Genomic DNA, 17,587 nt, shown 5'->3' with positions numbered 1-17,587 from the left:
AATCCAAAAATGATTAGTGGTGGATTAGGATAGGTAAATATAAGTTCATTTGAGTGGTGGACTTGTGAGTCTGTTACTTTGATTAAATAGGATAAAGGAGGGATGAAAGAGACTAGTGTATTTGGGAGATCGTAGTAGTAAGATGACAGCAGCAAAAATTGTATGAGCAAAGCTGGAGACAAGGAAATTGATAAAAACTATCATTCACTAGAATATTGTGCTACTAGAATATGGTAAATGCAAAAAGAATGCACTAGAATATGGTAGAAAAAAATATTAAGGATAAAACCTCAACAACTTAAGCATATATAGGTGCATATATAGAGATAAGTATTGGTAAGGGCTTACTTTACTTACTGCAAACATATGCACCGTAACAATATACATATCTTCAAAGTATGTAGGTGTGTAATTACGAATAGTTACTCTATACTGATCTATATGTACTTTTTAATATTTTGGACATCGATATTTTAGCCACAGTGTTTTGGCAGCAGAGTGTTTTGTAGTCGATATTTTGTTATACAAAGGCAAACGCACCCAAAACACCGCTGTCCTGGTAAAGGTAGAGAGCTTTTGAATTGTGGGACTCTCAAAGATACAGTACTTAGGAGCTCCTTATTTCATGTAAATGAAGCAGAGGCTGCTAATAACACAAACTTTCATTGCAATGTTCACAAGCAATAACCAAATGATCCTGACAAGGAATCACTCACCATATTCACAAGACTGCTGGAGGTCAGAGATTATCCGGAGGATATTGTTCATTAAATTTGAGCGCTGCTCGTTCTCAAGAATGCTGCCAGTGGAAGGATATGCTGAATCGATGTACGTCAGGTCAGAAAGGTACATACCTAGAAGGAGAAGAAAAATTAATTAGACAACAGTAATGTAAACAAGCTGCACATTGTAAGAGATTGAAATGGTCACTTAATTCAGTCCTTTAACCACTGTACATAAAACCTCATTGAATAAAATATATCTTGACCCCAGGTCTTAAAGTACTTCTCTTTTTAGGTCTTGCCTAGACAGTGCTTGTGTTGTCTCTTCGAGACATGCTGTAATCAGGTATGGACTTGAAGCACAAGTTACTTGCTTGTGTAACAATATATCTGTTAGTGATAGATTCCTTACCTTAGAATTTCCCCAGGCATCAGGCTGGATCTGGAAAGTATTTTCGTCAGCAGTACCCCTGCGCGTGGGTAGGCGTCATCATTCGGCTCCGTGTACGTCGTTGGCGTCTTAGTCACCGAGATGATGTCACTGGTGCTACTTCCACGTGCCCACTCGTGCTGACGTCAGTTTTGTACACGACTTTCCGCACCAGGAACGCAGAGCCATGCAAGATACTGACCACTGGTGCATTGAAACTAGAGCCCTAAAAGAATGACCATAACCCTAGAAATCAGTTCGCTGAACGGGGAGGATGGGTGGGGCGGTAAGGAATCTATAACTAACTAATGTCTCTTACAGATCTATCGTTACACAACTAAGTAACTTGTGCATCTAAAAGAGACACGTAAGTGTTAAATTCCTTACCTTAGAATAGATACCCCAGCAATACCAACCTCGGTGGTGGGTATGCGAACCAAGATCTCACCAGAAAGTCACGGAGAACAGAACGGCCAAAGAAGCTATCTCCGGACTGGACTGTCAAGGCAATAATGCTTGGTAAAAGTGTGCAGCGAGGCCCCGAGGCTGCCTGACAGATGTCTTGCGGGGGACACCACGTCCCTATGCAGTAGTAGCTGCTGTCGCCCTGGTAGAATGGGCACCCAACCCCACCGGAGGTTCCACTTTAGCCAGAGAATAACAGGCCTTGATACACAAGACAACCCAGCGGGATATAGTCCTCTTGTGTACAGCCCGGCCTTTCTTGGTGCCTACGACGCCAACAAAGAGCTGGTCATCCACCCGGAACTCTTGTGTGCGATTTAGGTAAAAGGAGAGTGCACGTTTTGGGTCCAGACGATGGAGCCTCTCTTCCTCTCTGGAAGGGTGCGGAGGCGGAAAGAAAGTGGGCATGGTAATAGTCTGCCCGATGTGGAAGGCAGTGATAACCTTTGGCAAGAAGGAAGGACGAGTGCAAAGCACAACCGTGTCCGGATGAACCAACAGAAAAGGAGGCTTCAAGAAAGAGCCTGGAGCTCACTCATGCGCCTAGCGGAGGTGATGGCAACCAGGAAAGCAGTTTCCAAAGTTAATAAACGAAGAGGACAGTTGTGAAGCAGCTCCAACGGAGCGCACATCAAATAGGTAAGAACAATATTCAAGTCCCACTGTGGCATTACAAACAGAATAGGAGGGAACAGGTGCGTAACGCCCTTGAGAAACCTATTTACAAAAGGGAACTTGAAAAGAGAGGGCTAATCAGGGAGCCTGAGAAAGTCCAAAATTGCAGAAAGATAGCCCTTAATAGTGCCCAGAGCAGAGCCCTGCTGGGCCAAAGAAAGAAGGAACAAAAGGATTTCTGAAAGAGGGTCAGAAAGGGGATCCACAGCCTTTGCTGTGCACCATGCCACAAATTTTTCCACCTGCAGGCGTATATCGATTTAGTGGAGGGACGCCTGGCTGCCAGAATGATATCACAGACTTCAGGAGGCAAGTCAAAAGGAATCAACTGCTGCCATTAAATCTCCACGCATGTAGGTGGAGGCTAGACAGGTTTGGGTGGAGGACCGTCCCCTCTTGCTGCGACATAAGATCCTCCCGAAGAGGCAGTCAGATCTGTGGATCAATGCTCATACTGAGTAGCTCGGGAAACCAAACTCTTTGAGCCCAGTCCGGAGCCACAAGAATGACTTGGGCCCAGTCGCGCCTGTTCTTCAGTGCTCTGGGTAGAAGTGGTTTGGGTGGAAAAGCATACAATAAACCGCAGCGCCACTCGTGATGAATAGCGTCGCCGAGCGAGTGCCGCCTTGGAAACTCCAACGTGCATAAGTGATGACATTGCACTTTCTATTCGGTGGCAAATAGATCTAACCATGGCTTTCCCAACTGTTGAAAGAGACCTGGCATCACCTCAGAGTGAAGACGCCATTCGTGATCCATCATGCACCTGCAGTTGAGTTCGTCCGCCCTGACGTTCAAAGAACCTGCCAGGTGTTGAACCATCAAAGAAATGCCTTGACGTTCCAGCCATGTCCAGAGGCGCAGAGCCTCTTGACAGAGGGTCCACGACCCCAACCCGCCCTGTTTGTTGCAATACCACATGGCGGTGGTGTTGTCTGAACACTTGCACCACCCTCCTCTTGACAGAGGGAAGGAATGCTTTCAGTGCAAGAAGGATCGCCCAAAGCTCCAGAAGGTTGATATGGAGCCGGCACATCGCCGGAGACCAGAGGCCTCTGATCCCCGCCTCTCCCATGTGGCCACCCCATCCCAGGATGGATGCATCCGTCACCACTGTGTGCTCCGGCTGGGGAAGGGAGAGGGATCTGCTGCTGACCCAATGCGGATTCGTGAGCTACCCCTGTAATTGTTGTGCAGAGCCCTCCGAGATCTGGACATAGTCGAACAGTTTCCCCTGATGCTGCGCCCACTGGAACTTCAAGTCCCACTGCAGAGCCTGCATATGCCATCTGGCATGGTTGGTCAGCAGGATGCAGGAGGCCATGGTCGCCTTGACCGAAACCCAGGACAAGGACTGAAAGATCGGAATCATAGCCCGAATGTCCCAGACTCGCTGTTCAGGAGGATAAACCTGAAACTGCGCTGTATCCAGAACCACTCCGATGAAAAGCTTTTGAGAGGGAATCAGGTGCGACTTCGGCACGTTGATGGAAAACCCCAGCAAATGCAGGAGTTCGGAGACTACTGCCTGGGGCAAGCTGAAACCCCTGATCTGCACAGGTGAGTTGCGACCACCACCATCACTTTCATGAAGACTCGTGGGGTGCTGGTAAGGCCAAAAGGAAGCACTGTGAACTGAGAATGTTTGTGGCCTACTGTGAACCACAGGTAACGCTGGTGGGCCAGCAGGATGGGGACATGAAAATACGCGTCCTGCAGGTCCAACGCTACCAGGCAGTCTTGCGGGTCGAGGGCAGGCAAGACCTGAGCAAGTGTGAGCATCTTGAAATTCTCCTCCCGGAGGAAGCGATTGACGTTCCGAAGGTCTAAGATGGGATGCAGGCCTTTGTCCTTCTTTGGAACAAAGAAGTAGTGGGAGTAACAACCACGACCTACTTCTGGTGTCGGAACGTGCTCGATGGCCCCCTTGGCCAAGAGGGCCGTAACTTTCTGCTGGAGAAGTACCAAGTGATCCCCAACATGCGGTTTTACTGTGGTGGCATGGCTGGGGGGGTTGTCTCGAAGGGGAGGGAGTAACCTCTTCAAACAATTTGCAGAACCCACCTGTACGATGTGTTATTGCACAGGTGGGGGAGGTGATGGTGAATCCTGCTACCTACTGGCGTCTGGTGGGTCTGAAACACCGAACTAGGAAGGTTTGGAAGCAGTGGCTGACCCGCACGCTGACCCCGTGACCCGCCTCTGCGGGTCCCACGTCCGTGGCTGCGCTGAGACTGTTTCAGAGCCACAGGCCTGCGCAGCAACAAACGTGTTTGGGTGCCCCTTCCTTGACCACAAAAGGAACTAAAAGCAGAAGCGAAAGGAGTGCGTGTGGCCGAAAGGCCTAAGGACTTGGCCGTAGCCCGCTAGTCCTTAAAAACGCTCCAATTCGCAATCCGCCTTATCGCCAAACAGGTGAGTGTCATCAAGGGGCATGTCCATCAATGTGTTCTGGACATCCCCAGAAAAGCCAGTTGTTCTCAGCCAGGCGTGGCGGCGTAGCGCCACTGTCGTGGAAATCACCCTGACCAGCGAGTCAGCAGTGTCGAGACCACAAAGGATCCTGAACTTGGCTCCGTCTCTCCCCTCAGCAATAGTTTGGGAGAGTATTGTCCTAGCCTCCACCGGACACTGAGGCAGCACTTGCGCAACTGTATCCCACACAGAATGGGAATAACGGCCCAACAGATATGCGGTGTTCACAGACAGCAGTCTTCAACTGGTGGAAGAAAAACATCTTCTCCCCCAAACTGCTCCAGTTTCTTGGATTCCCTGGCCGGAGGTGCGGAAGGGAATGCGCTCGGGACGCAGAGGCTTCGACAACCAAGCTCTCAGGGGTAGGGTGTTGGGAGAGGAAAACGTTCTTATCCACAGGAGCCCCTGTGTTGGGCCTAGACCAGGTGCCCAAAACAACGTTCAAGAGTTTATCATTAAAAGGCAGCAGCGGCTCCGTAGAAGAAGAGACCAGCCGAAGCACCTCTGTCAGGAGGTTAGTCCTGATGGCCACGGTAGTGATCGTGAGGTGGAGAGCCTCGGGCGCCCTACGCAACACCATAGAGTAGGAACCACCCTCCTCCGTAGCCATGGTAGGAGACAGTGAGCCAGGTACAGGAGTATAATCCTGGTCACCGGCATCCCCCAGATCCTCATCCCAGTCCGGGTCTAACTCGCATTGTGCTGTGAGAGGGTCCTCAGACCCCTCCCAGTCCTCCACAGCCTGCCGAACAGGTGGAACATAAGGAGGTCGGTAAACAAAGGGAACAAAATTCCTAAAAGGCGTCGGAATCGGTCAACACCCTTCCGGCACCGGCTCCACTTAAAGGAGGAGGCCAGGGCCGGCGTGGGCCGGCGACGGCACTGTCGGTGGAGGTCGTACCGGGCCAACCTACACGGGGATCCATGCGTGGATCTATGAGGGTCTCTCTGCGTCGGGACCAAAGTCATCAACGACATCGGGGCCGGAGCCGGCGACATCAAAGAACGAGGACCCCCAGTCGGGCATGCAGGGCCCGAAGGCGCACCGGAGGGGCTGGAAGGTCCGAAGACACGGGCCATGGCTGACAGGAACTTTAATGGTGGCCACACGCTTTTCTTTAGACACGGCTCATCTAAAGAAGGGCCACTGCCGCCATTCAAGTGAAAGCGCGCCATGGGGTGCTTTTACAAACGAGCATTTACAATGCAATAGGTCTCGCATTTGCGAGAGTTTAAGTTATTGGCATTATAATTGGCAATGCCTTTTATTTATTTGTTTTGAAAACCAACACAAATAAAAGGCATTGTCATTTATAATGTCAATAACTCAAACTCTCACAAATGCGAGGCCTATTGCATTTCAAATGCTTGTGATCATTAATAAAGAAAGAGGACACCTCAAATTCTAGTTGTCCCTTTGATTTCCTGATAGAACATATGTTCGCTCTACAGCCTATGATGTTCCCGCACCAATAGTTTTCCCTCTGAAGTGCACAAGATAACGTTAATTCTACAGTGGGGCACTGTAACTCCAAATCTTTCTAGTTTTGGGTTGTTCTCACCTGAACTTTAATCTTACCACTGTAAAAATAAATCTGCTTTTTTTTATAATAGTTTAATTAAATTTTTCCATAGGATATATACATGTCCAAATACTCCACGACTGGAAGATACATTAACATGAGCAGTACCTAAGTCTACAATACAGGTACAAAGATATTCAGTTGAATGCTTTTACAAGGCCCGCATGCCCTGTCATGTAATTGTGCTACCTCCAGAATGCAAAATTGACAAAACTTGCAACAAGCACTAAGAAAAACAAGCAAATCCCAGAAGACCATCAGACTACACACACTTAATTGAAAATGAATCTTTTTTTAAACGCCCTCATCCCCTTTGTAAAATATAAGCACTTCACTTTTTAATGGCAAGGCGTGGAACGCAGTGATTCCAATTCGGCTACACATCTGTAGATGTTGTATATCCCAAAATGTTCAATCACAACTTTCGACTGTTACAGGAAATAAACAAAATGCAATAATAAATGGGCCTTCACCCTCTTCTGCCGCCAGCCACAATATCTTCGGGTTAATCAATCATCAAAGAGGGTGATGAGAAAATGAGGGACACCAAAAACCAGAATTCGGCCAATTCACTTTTTAGTTAATCTGCCCTGTCTACCAATGAAGGATGCACCCATTTCAAGCAATGGTGGAAAGCTTTTAAAGCTTCTTGACACAATGTTCTATCCATCAGTATTTCAAATTACACGAAGAGAGAAGATGTGAATAGTAGTCCACAAACAAGATGTCCTTCAGTTACACAGTTCACACCTCCAGAAAATAAGGTATGGTTCCAAGCTAACTCCAGTGGCACTGCTATCTAGAAGCCCCTGCTAGTAAATATAGAACTGCTCCCTTACCTGATCGATGTTCAGTTAAAATGTTCCTCTAAGTCCTGTAATTTTGTTATCCCTTGCAACTGTAATCGAGAAATCCCACTCGGCTTATCACCGTTTTCGGTCATGCTGAGAAGCACTGCCCTCGCTCTCCATTTATTATCTTTTCTTTGATCTGGCCTAGTTCTATTTCGTCCATGTTGACAATGATCTCTATAAATGGTGGTAATATACTGATAGCTAAGTTCACACGACTGGAATACTTTTAATAAATATATGTGCTATCAACTATGGACAAGATAACCACAAATCCCTCTGAGGGACCGCAACATCTTATGTGAGGTATGTGAGGTACGTGACAATGGTTATAAGGCATAAGTTAAGGCAAATGGAACATTTTAGGTGAAAACCCTAACCATATGGTGCATGACAGACACCTGGCCTGGCTGTGATGAGATAAGAAATCCAATACAAAAGTACAGGGTTGCAGTGTGGTAACTGTTCGCATATAGAAAATATAGAATTATATAATAGGGCAAGTGTTACTAGACTGTAAGGAGAGCAGGGTCCCACACACAAAGCGTAGGGCTTTCATGAGGTAGGTGGTCATATTCAGAAAGTGTAGCATTATAATAAACAGTGTTGCTGCTCTTTCAACCTCTGTCACTATGGTTCTTATTAAAAGCAAGTTCAAACTGCTCCCATTGTGACCTCCCTTGCCTGTTTGTCTCCCTCCTGCTCCTTCTGTTTCCCCGGATACACTTTCTTCATTTTGACCCATCTGCAACTTGTTGGCTCTCTGTAAATCATGTTTTCAGCCATCTGTTTTATTCTTTCTGTAATCCTGCTTTGCACTCTTTAATTCACTTTTCACTTCACTCCATCGGTCTACTTTCTAATTGTTGTTCTCCCTTTCAGACCCACTGTTTCTACTTGCTTCCTCTATAAAACCTCTCTGGTAGGCCCATTTTCAGCCTCGAACTTGATCTGTTTCAAAAAATCTTTCTAATCCATCTATAGCACCTGGTTTTGCTCCTATTGTTTTGCTCCATCTGCAACATATATTGCCTTCCTTGTGGCCTGCAGTGCTGTTTTCAATTTCTTGTAACCCAGTTATCTGCCGTTTTCCTCCATTTGTGACCCACTATTTAGGTTTATCTGGTGCATCTATGACTTCTATTTAGCTCAATTACTTCTGTTCTATCTGTGACTCGGAGTGACTTGATTTGCTCACTCTGATCTGCTCATCTCCAATTACTTCCACCTGTGGTCTATGAACGTCATCTTCTCTTGCTTCATCTGCCCAGGTCCATCTATGACTCCGTTTTGCTCCCTCAGTGATGTTTGTTTCACTCCAAAGTCTCCCTCAGCAGACATCCAACATCTGAGGGCCCAGCCTATTTTGAAAATTCCCTACCAACCACTCTGCCCCTCGAGATTTCCCAACCGGCGCCTTCTCTAAGGAAGGTACCACGAAGGCCGAACACCAGCTTGGTGGTTACTCTTGACTGCATTACTTAACTCAACCAGCAAAGGCCTGTGAACATATCAGAGCTATACAATATGTCGGCACAGCCGACGTTGAGGACACTCTGGACACCAAAACACCTGATTTGCTCTTTCCTCGTGTGAAAGAGGTGATATTATACCATTTTCATTGCATGCCTGCTGTGTGGACTATATACGGATTAGAAGACGTGCATTGTTATAATATATACCAAACTCCAACCACCAAAATCTAAGAAATCATAAACAAACGCACTCAACCAAGTGCATTTTAGAGGCATTGTTATGTACTTGCAACAATTCCATATTGCTCTATTACAACTGCACTTGCTAGTCTGTTATATTCCATCTACACATCTTCTTACTCCAGTCCGAACAAAAAAAAAACAAAAAAAACAGACACCTCTGTGAGAAACAAAGTCCTCTATATGACAGAGTGCAGCTTGTCCAGAAACCACTTCTACCCCACACAAATGAACATATTTATTTGAAAGGTTTTATATAGCGCTGGCTAGACCCGAAGGTATCAGAGCGCTTCACACGAGTATCAGACCATAGTTGCAGGTTACATAATTACAAGATTACACAGTTTCAGAGCATAGTTACATGTTAGGTCGAGAAAAACAATAAGGACATATACGTAAGGGAAAGAGCAGGCATGGGGGAGATTGGGGGAGAGGGGGTAGGAGCAGGGGAAGACAAAGAATGAAGGGGAAAAGAAGTGGGGGAGGGAGAGAGACAGAGTATGAAAGAGGAGGGAAGGGTGATGGGGGCACAAACCCATATCGGACCCAATGACTAAAAGATGCCTCAAAAAGTACCAGCCACAAACTAACACCTTTCCATGGCAGCTAGACAACTGGCTAATGACACTTCGCAACCAAAGAGATCCCGGAGGCCGAGAAACCGAAGGAAATAAAAATAAAAGCCTGGTTCCGTGATACACAGAACTACACTACAAAGGCCCCCACAGTATCAGACACTTCGTATTCATACCATCCACTGATATAAAACTTTACTAAATAATATGTAGGACATTTTGCGGCAACTTGTGTCCGGTCGGTGATAACCACAGATCGGTAAAGGGCGCTCAGTCTTCTAAAAGGCTACTGGACCTTACAAATGTTAACAGTGAACTATACAAAAGGCGCTGCACATAACAGAAGGAAAACAGCCGTGGTGACAAGGGCTCAGCTGTCACCTGTTAAAGACTCAAGACAGCATAACAGTTTTCTGTTCGGTGATCTGACTGGAATATGCACAGAACACCGACTAGCAAGGAACGCGCTATTTTTGGATTCGCAGGACCAAATTTAGATGTAAAACGCAGGAAATGTGTCAACTACCAATAATTGCTCCTTCGGGTTAGTGCAGTGCCATTCGGAGAGTTAGAAAAGCGGAGCTCAACCAACTCTTTGCCTCATATTCTGAAAATGAAACAGGCGAGGAATTGTTCGCCTACTCCGATTCCGAGTGTAATTATCTGGCTGACAAATGAACCTGTCATGAAATCGGCGTAGGCTCCACTTATGGCCAAAACCATATTTTGTTTATTTTAAATTTGATGAATGAGCCATAGATGGTGAGCGGGTTAGCATCGAGCAAAAAAATGCGCAAATCACTTGCGTAACCAGGCACGGCCTCCGCCAGTCATTCCCGCCAGACAGTCTTTCACTCGAGGGAATACATTGTGCCTGTCACCTTATTGATCTCCTCAGGCACAAATGGCGCTAAGGGCAGGAGCGCTAACGACACCCAAAGCTAGCAAACGCCCCTTACATGCACGGCTTTAAGTGCTCAGCACCGGCAGTTCTAACAAGCATTGAAAATGCAATAGGTCTCGCTTTTAATTAAGTTAAAGCCATTTGCGTTGCTAATGTTATTGTATAGCAAAGCAAATGGCTTTAACTTAATAAAAGACGAGACCTATTGCATTAGTAATGCTTGTTCAATATTAAACACACGCCATAGTTGCTGCTTATTTATCTTATACAACGAACAACCATTGACAAAGCCAAAAGTCCTGACTTGTTTCATTCAGGGGTATTCATGGCCTCTCGGCGCCGGTGCTCGAGCACTCCCTGGAGAGGCGCCCTACAAACAGCAATGCAGTTAGTCATGGCTATCCTGCCCAAAGAGCGCGAGCAGGGGACGGGGCTGCAGCCAAACACATTTTTGGCTCCTAACATCCAGGGGCTATAGGGATGGTGACTGAATTAAAATACGGATGCCTGGGGCACACATGAGAGCAATACGAGTCGAAAGGCATGGACTAACCTAGGAGGGTACGGCATCTGCGCGTCAGCGCGAGCTGCATTGACGGGACAGATTTTGCAAGGTGTTTAATTTCCAACTTTTGGTTAATGCTGTTCCTTGTCATGGACTTTCCAAGCCTCTTCAGACCCTCGATAACCCGATGGAGTATTCGTGACAGAATCTCCCACACATATGTCACAGCCTGTTGGTGTAAACGACCCTACGTGCCATCTGTAACCAGGCACCCCCAAGTGTGCAAATCCCCTTACCGCGCAAAGCGCTCCGCTGCCTTTCCGGGCTAGATCGGCGCTACATAAGTATCCCTAAATAAATAGATAATCACATAAATACATTAAGATGCCTTGTAATTTGAGAAGATACAAAGCTACAATCAGCTGTGAGCAGGGTCTAACTCCACAGAGCAATTCAAATTGTGAAGAAATGCTACACAACCACTAGGTCCCCATTCCAGTTACCCTCTTAAATGTGTGTATCTTCTGAATTAATGTATGTACACGAGTGTGACTTAAACTTTACAATGTGGTCAATTTACTGTCTAATTGTAGAATCAAGGAAAACAAGTGAACAAATTACAAAAGCTAATGTTACATTACATGAGGCAAAAGTGATCATCGTGAGACAACAAAATACAAGAGGAGCGAACGGTGCATTACAGGAGGAGACGAGAGAACAATCACCGCCGCAGCCCAGAGGAAAACACCGGAAGCAGATGTCCGGCCCGCCGCCTGGTTGTGGGCGGGGCCGGAAAGAGGTGTGTCGACTACCAGTGCCTCGCGGAAGCTTTGCCTCAGCCTGTTGTGACCGGAGATGTCGTGCCAGCCATGGCGGGGGGGCCCGTGCAGAAGATGGAGCCCCCGCTGGAGAAGGAGAGACCGGCCCGCTGCCGAGCGCCAGCCGACCCGGTGAGTCCCGATGTATGCGGCGGCCGGGGGCCCTTCTATGTATGCGGCGGGGGGGGGGGGGTGGTGTCTCTGTATGTGTGTGCGTGCGTGTGTGGGTGCGGGGGGGCGCGCGCGCGCGTGTCTGTGTGTGTGTGTGTGTGTGTGCCTTCCTGCCTGCGTGTGCATGTGTGTGACTGTGGCAGGGGACGTGCACGGCGCCGGGCTGGGTGTGCGCGCTCACGAGGTCGAATCTCGGCCTGCAATGCGCGTCCCACTTTGCTGTCCTCATTCCCAGAAAAGTAACAACATAAGTTGTCTCGCTAGACGCAAAAGCTTCTGTTGGACAGGCCCCACGAAGGGCTCGCTCCCTCCCCGCATGACAGGGCCCAGACACCGGCTCTCCGGGGGCTACCCGCAGAAGCAACCCGCAACCCGTCCCCTCCGGGACGCCTGCTCCCGGATATCTCTGTGTCACGGGCCCGGGCCCCCGGCAGCCCCATTGCCCAGCCCAGCCGCCATCTTGGACACTGCACCACGCGGCCGCGTGGCCTCAGCTCGACCCCAACCCTGGGCCCGGCCAGGCCTCGCCATCCCGGCACCACCATCCATCCAGGAGGTGAACGGACCACTTGGCAGGCTAATGGGAGAAAGAAGTGTCGATGGCTCTCCCCCCCGCCAGGTGCCGATCGCCCCCAGCCTCCCCGGGTGCTGGCTCCACCCCCCTGCTGGGTGTCTGGACTCCCTCATCCCGGACCTCCCGACCTCCCAGTGCGAGGGTCCGGACATCAAAGGGCGCCAGACCTATAACCGAGGAGCCCCAGAGCAGGAAGGCAGTTGTATCCTGGAGTCGAGAGACACCGAGAAGAACTCATCCTTGACGGACTGCTGGCGCTGCCGCAGCCCTGCCTTGTGAACTATCGTCCTGCCTGCTGGCGCTGCCGCGGCCTTCTGCAACCTTCATCCTCGTGGGACCTGCTGGCGCTGCCGCGGCCCGTTGTAACTTCCATCTTCGTTGGGACCTGCTGGCACTGCCGCGGCCCGTTGCCACCTACGATCTCTTCGGGACCTGCTGACGCTGCCGCGGTCCGACCCGTCCGACCGCCGAGCTCGAGGATTGTGAGCTACCGCCGTTTCACCTCAGTACCCGTAGGTACCAAGACTGTCCCGCTACCCCCTTTCCCTACTAGAGACTAGAATTGAGAGGATCATCGTGTCCTGATCTCCTTGTATCGTACTACCTTACTTCAAGAACTGCCTATAAAAGGTGTTACTCTGATCTTCGTGTGGTGTCCATCTGTGGGGGGGGGTAAGTTACTTGTCTGTACGATCGCTGGAGACGGCCCTCACCGGAGGCCTCTCCCCTTGTGCTCGGCCGACCCTCCAGGTCCCCGTCTAACATTGGTGGCCAGCGGCGCGATCCGAACCAACGCGTAACCGTACAGAGAGTAACTCACCCTACGACTAATCCACAATGACGACCAGAGAGAGCGGATCTGCAGAGAAATTCCAGATGGAAAAACTGGAAGAGTACAACCACCGAGAGCTAAAACAATTTTGCATAGAACTAGGCATTGCCACCACCGGTCTGAGCACGAAAGAGGACTTCAAACACGCCCTAGAATCCTGGGCAGAGACAAATATCGCCGGACCCCGGGACCCCGAAGCCCCGGAGACAAACACCACTCTGACGGAAGAAAGGAGAACGGATCTCTCCCGGGAAGAGATCCGAGAACGAGAGAAAAATAGACTACACGAGTTAGAGTTGGCACGGCTCAAATTAGACGGAGAATTGAAACTGGCAGAACAAAAGATGAACTTAGAACACTTACGGCTCCAAGAAGAGCGAGAGGAAAAGCAGAGACAGAGAGAACTCGAAGAAAAAAGACTGGCATGCGAACACGAGTGCAAGCTAGCGGAGATAGAAATGCGCAAACAGAACAAAGACCTAGGGGTGCCCGAGCAACCGCGCCCCCCAGGTACTACCGAACAGAAGGTCCACATCCCCAAGGATGTGGTCCGTGAATACTATCGGAACGACGACATACAGCAGTGGTTCAAGGCCTACGAGATCGCCATGACTGCCCACCGGATCGCTCGAAGTGACTGGGGAGCCGGTCTATGGGGGAGATTCGTCAATGAAGGCCGGGATGCCCTGCTGCAGCTTCCGGACCATCAAATGACGTCCTATGACCACATGAAGGCCGCCCTCCTCAGTCGATATGAGCTGACGCCCGAGATGTACCGCCAGAGGTTCCGCAACTGCACCCGGATCCCGGGTACAACCTGGATAGAATATGTGAACTATTTCAGCCGAGCCTTCGAGGGATGGATCAAGGGTAGCAACGTAACAACCTACGAACAGCTCTTCAACCTCATTGTGTGGGAGCACCTCTCCAACAACTGCTTCGTCGAGCTCAGGCAGCACCTCCTCGACAGTAAATTGACTGACCCACGGCAGCTCGCCGCCGAGGCTGACCGATGGGAGAGCACCCGAGTGACCCGGAGTGGGCCAAACGAGCAGAACAGAACCAACCAAGGTCATCATCGTCCCCGAGGAGGACAGGGCCGGGGCAGAGACGCCGTCCCGGCCGCTCCCGCCAACAACACCCCGCCCCCGGCCGGCCGGGGCAACCCCCCGATGCGCCCGGGGTTCCGAGCCAACGTTACGTGTCATCGATGCCAGCGAGTCGGCCACTATGCCAGTGACCCGACCTGCCCAAAGAACCAGACCCCCGGACCCCGCCAGGTGGCTGCCGCCGCCCTAGGAGAAGAGCAAGTCTCCGAAGAGCCTGAAGAGTATGAGCAGGAGCAGCCCGAGTGGGAACCTGCCGCCATGACCCTGGCCTGCCTAGGGGGAAGAGACCTGATCCCGCGGGCTCCCCTACCAGCCAACACCAGGAAATACAGCCAGTGGGTGAACATAAATGGGCGTAAGGCCGAAGCCCTGCGTGACACAGGGGCCAGTGTGACGGCCGTCCGTTGTCACCTGGTGACCCCAGAACAAATTCTGCCAAACGTTCTTTGCCCCGTCCGATCGGCCGACAATTCGGAGAGCCTGTGTCGGATGGCCTGCGTCCCCTTCGAATGGGGAGGAGTCTCCGGTATGTTAAAAGTGACTGTCCGCGACGATGCCCCCGTGGACTGCCTCCTGGGGAACGATCTCGAGAGTTCCCCGTGGGCAGCCGTTGAAAGAAGAGAGCACCTGGGGATGTTAGGCCTCCCGGGCTGGGCGTGCGTAACAACCCGGTCCATGGCCGCCGACACCATCCCTAGATCTGAAGAACCCGAATGGCCAGCACCTCCTCCCCCGATCGCTCCAGAGGGAGACTCCATCCCTACCGACACCCCGGAACAAACCCACGAAGAGCCCGCTCAGCCCCAAGACCTTCCGGACCTGGCTCAGTGGCGTCAGGAAGGGGGGCCCACCCAAGAACAATTCCGGCAAGAGCAAAAGACATGTCCCTCCCTCGAGGGACTGCGACAGCAAGCGCTCGCCCAGGGGGGCAGGAGACACCGCAGGGGCCCACTGGATCTATTGGGACAATGACCTACTGTACAGCGAACAAAGAATAGCGGAGCTGGGGGCCAGTCGAGTGCTGGTGGTGCCCCTCCGTTTCAGAGACTTCCTTCTGAACTTGGCCCATGATGTCCCCCTGGCTGGACACTTGGGGCAAGACAAAACATACAACCGCCTGGTGACTCACTTTTACTGGCCGAAAATGAGAAATGACGTCTCCACCCACTGCCGGTCCTGCCCGACCTGCCAGGCCAGCGGGAAGAGCGGCCGCAAACTCAAGGCACCTCTGCAACCATTCCCCGTTGTGACCACCCCGTTCGAAAGGGTGGGAATAGACATTGTGGGGCCCCTGGACCCCCGAACAGCACAAGGGCATCGATTCATCCTGGTCCTGGTGGACCACGCCACCCGCTATCCTGAGGCGGTTCCCCTTCGAACTATAACAGCACCAGTGGTAGGTCGAGCCTTAATGGGGGTCTTCTCTCGAGTGGGCTTCCCCAGGGAAGTCGTCAGCGACAGGGGCACGAACTTTATTTCAAAATATATGAAATCCCTATGGCAACAGTGCGGAGTCACCTACCAATTCACAACCCCCTATCACCCGCAAGGAAACGGACTGGTCGAGCGATTCAACCGCACTCTCAAGGGGATGATCATGGGGCTGGAAGAACCCCTACGCCGCCAGTGGGACGTGCTACTACCGTGCCTCCTCTTCGCCTACCGAGAAGTCCCCCAGAAGTCCCTCGGCTTCAGCCCTTTCGAACTCCTGTATGGCCACCCTGTTCGCGGGCCTCTCAGCCTAGTTAAAGAAGAGTGGGAAATGGCCCCCCTGAAGACCCCTCCAGACGTCTACAAGTACCTCCTGACCCTCCGTAATCAGACCCGGCGATTCAGAGAGCTCGCCAAAGCCAATCTTGAAGCCAGTCAGGAGGACATGAAGAAGTGGTACGATCAACATGCCTCCTCCATCGAATTCGAGCCTGGCCAGCAGGTATGGGTGATGTCCCCCATCGAACCTTGTGCCTTACAGGACAAATGGACGGGGCCCTTCAAGGTGATCGAGCGTAAGAGCCCCGTCACCTACCTCATCGACATGGAATCCCCCCGGAACCCCCTCCGGGTCCTCCACGCCAACAGACTCAAACCCCACTTCGTGCGCTCGGAGCTCAGCCTGCTGATGGCTACAGACAGTGGGGCGGAAGAGGACTCCGAGCCCCTCCCTGACCTACTGGGGGCCGGGGAAAAAGATGGTTCAGTGGACGGGGTCCAACTCTCCGAGGCTCTGACCCCGGAGCAGCGCCAAGACTGTCGGGCCCCCCTGCTGCAATTTGCAAACCTATTCTCCCTCACACCCGGGGTCACCCCCTGGTGTCTGCACGACGTGGACACTGGCGACAGTCCTCCTATCCGACACCGGCCGTACCGAGTACCAGATCGGGTACGCACCTGCATCCAAGAAGAAATCTCCAAGATGCTCGCACTCTGAGTCATCGAACCCTCGGACAGCCCCTGGGCCAGCCCGGTTGTACTGGTCCCCAAAGCTGCGGCCCCGGGCACCACACCCGAGCTCCGGTTCTACGTCGACTATCGGGGTCTGAACGCTGTCACCCGAACCGACCCTCACCCCATCCCCCGAGCCGACGAACTAGTTGACCGCATGGGGGCGGCCCGCTACCTAAGCATCTTCGACCTGACGGCGGGCTACTGGCAGATCGGCCTCACCCCCAGGGCACAAGAACGATCCGCTTTCTCCACCCCGGATGGACACTACCATTTCAGAGTGATGCCATTCGGAATGAAAAACGCTCCAGCCACGTTTCAACGACTTGTGAACCAGGTATTGGCGGGCCTCGAAGAGTTCAGCGCCGCATACCTGGACGACATTGCGGTGTATAGCCGCCACTGGTCAGACCACCTCCGCCACCTCCGAGGGGTCCTGCAGGCCCTCCAACGGGCCGGCCTCACAATCAAGGCCAGCAAGTGCCAAATCGGCCAGGGGTCCGTGACCTACCTCGGACACCAAGTGGGGAGCGGTCTGGTGGCCCCCCTTCAGCTCAAGATCGCTGCCATCCAGTCCTGGCGCCCCCCCCGTAACCCAAACCGAGGTCCTAGCCTTCTTGGGGCTCACCGGATACTATCGGCGGTTCGTAAAGGACTATGGCAGCATTGTGGGGCCCCTCACGGAACTCACATCCAAGACCAACCCAAAAACAGTCAACTGGACTCCCGACTGTCAAGCAG

At 51.3% G+C, this 17,587-nt stretch overlaps 1 protein-coding gene across 11 annotated transcripts in view; it reads right to left on the bottom strand.

Annotated features, from left to right (window-relative positions):
- RALGPS2 (Ral GEF with PH domain and SH3 binding motif 2) overlaps positions 1 to 17,587 on the bottom strand; it is an 890,309-nt gene that overhangs the window by 250,123 nt on the left and 622,599 nt on the right. For all 11 annotated transcript variants that reach the window (XM_078642169.1, XM_078642158.1, XM_078642140.1 and 8 more), the window contains one exon: positions 717 to 854. In XM_078642169.1, the coding sequence (XP_078498295.1) occupies positions 717 to 854 (138 nt within the window). The remainder of the gene's footprint in view (positions 1 to 716; positions 855 to 17,587) is intronic.

This window comes from Lissotriton helveticus, chromosome 1_1 (genome assembly GCF_964261635.1).
Source record: "Lissotriton helveticus chromosome 1_1, aLisHel1.1, whole genome shotgun sequence".
NCBI classification, from domain to species: domain Eukaryota; kingdom Metazoa; phylum Chordata; class Amphibia; order Caudata; family Salamandridae; genus Lissotriton; species Lissotriton helveticus.
Note: the sequence above shows the minus strand (reverse complement) of the source record. Positions and strands in the feature narration are given on the sequence as shown.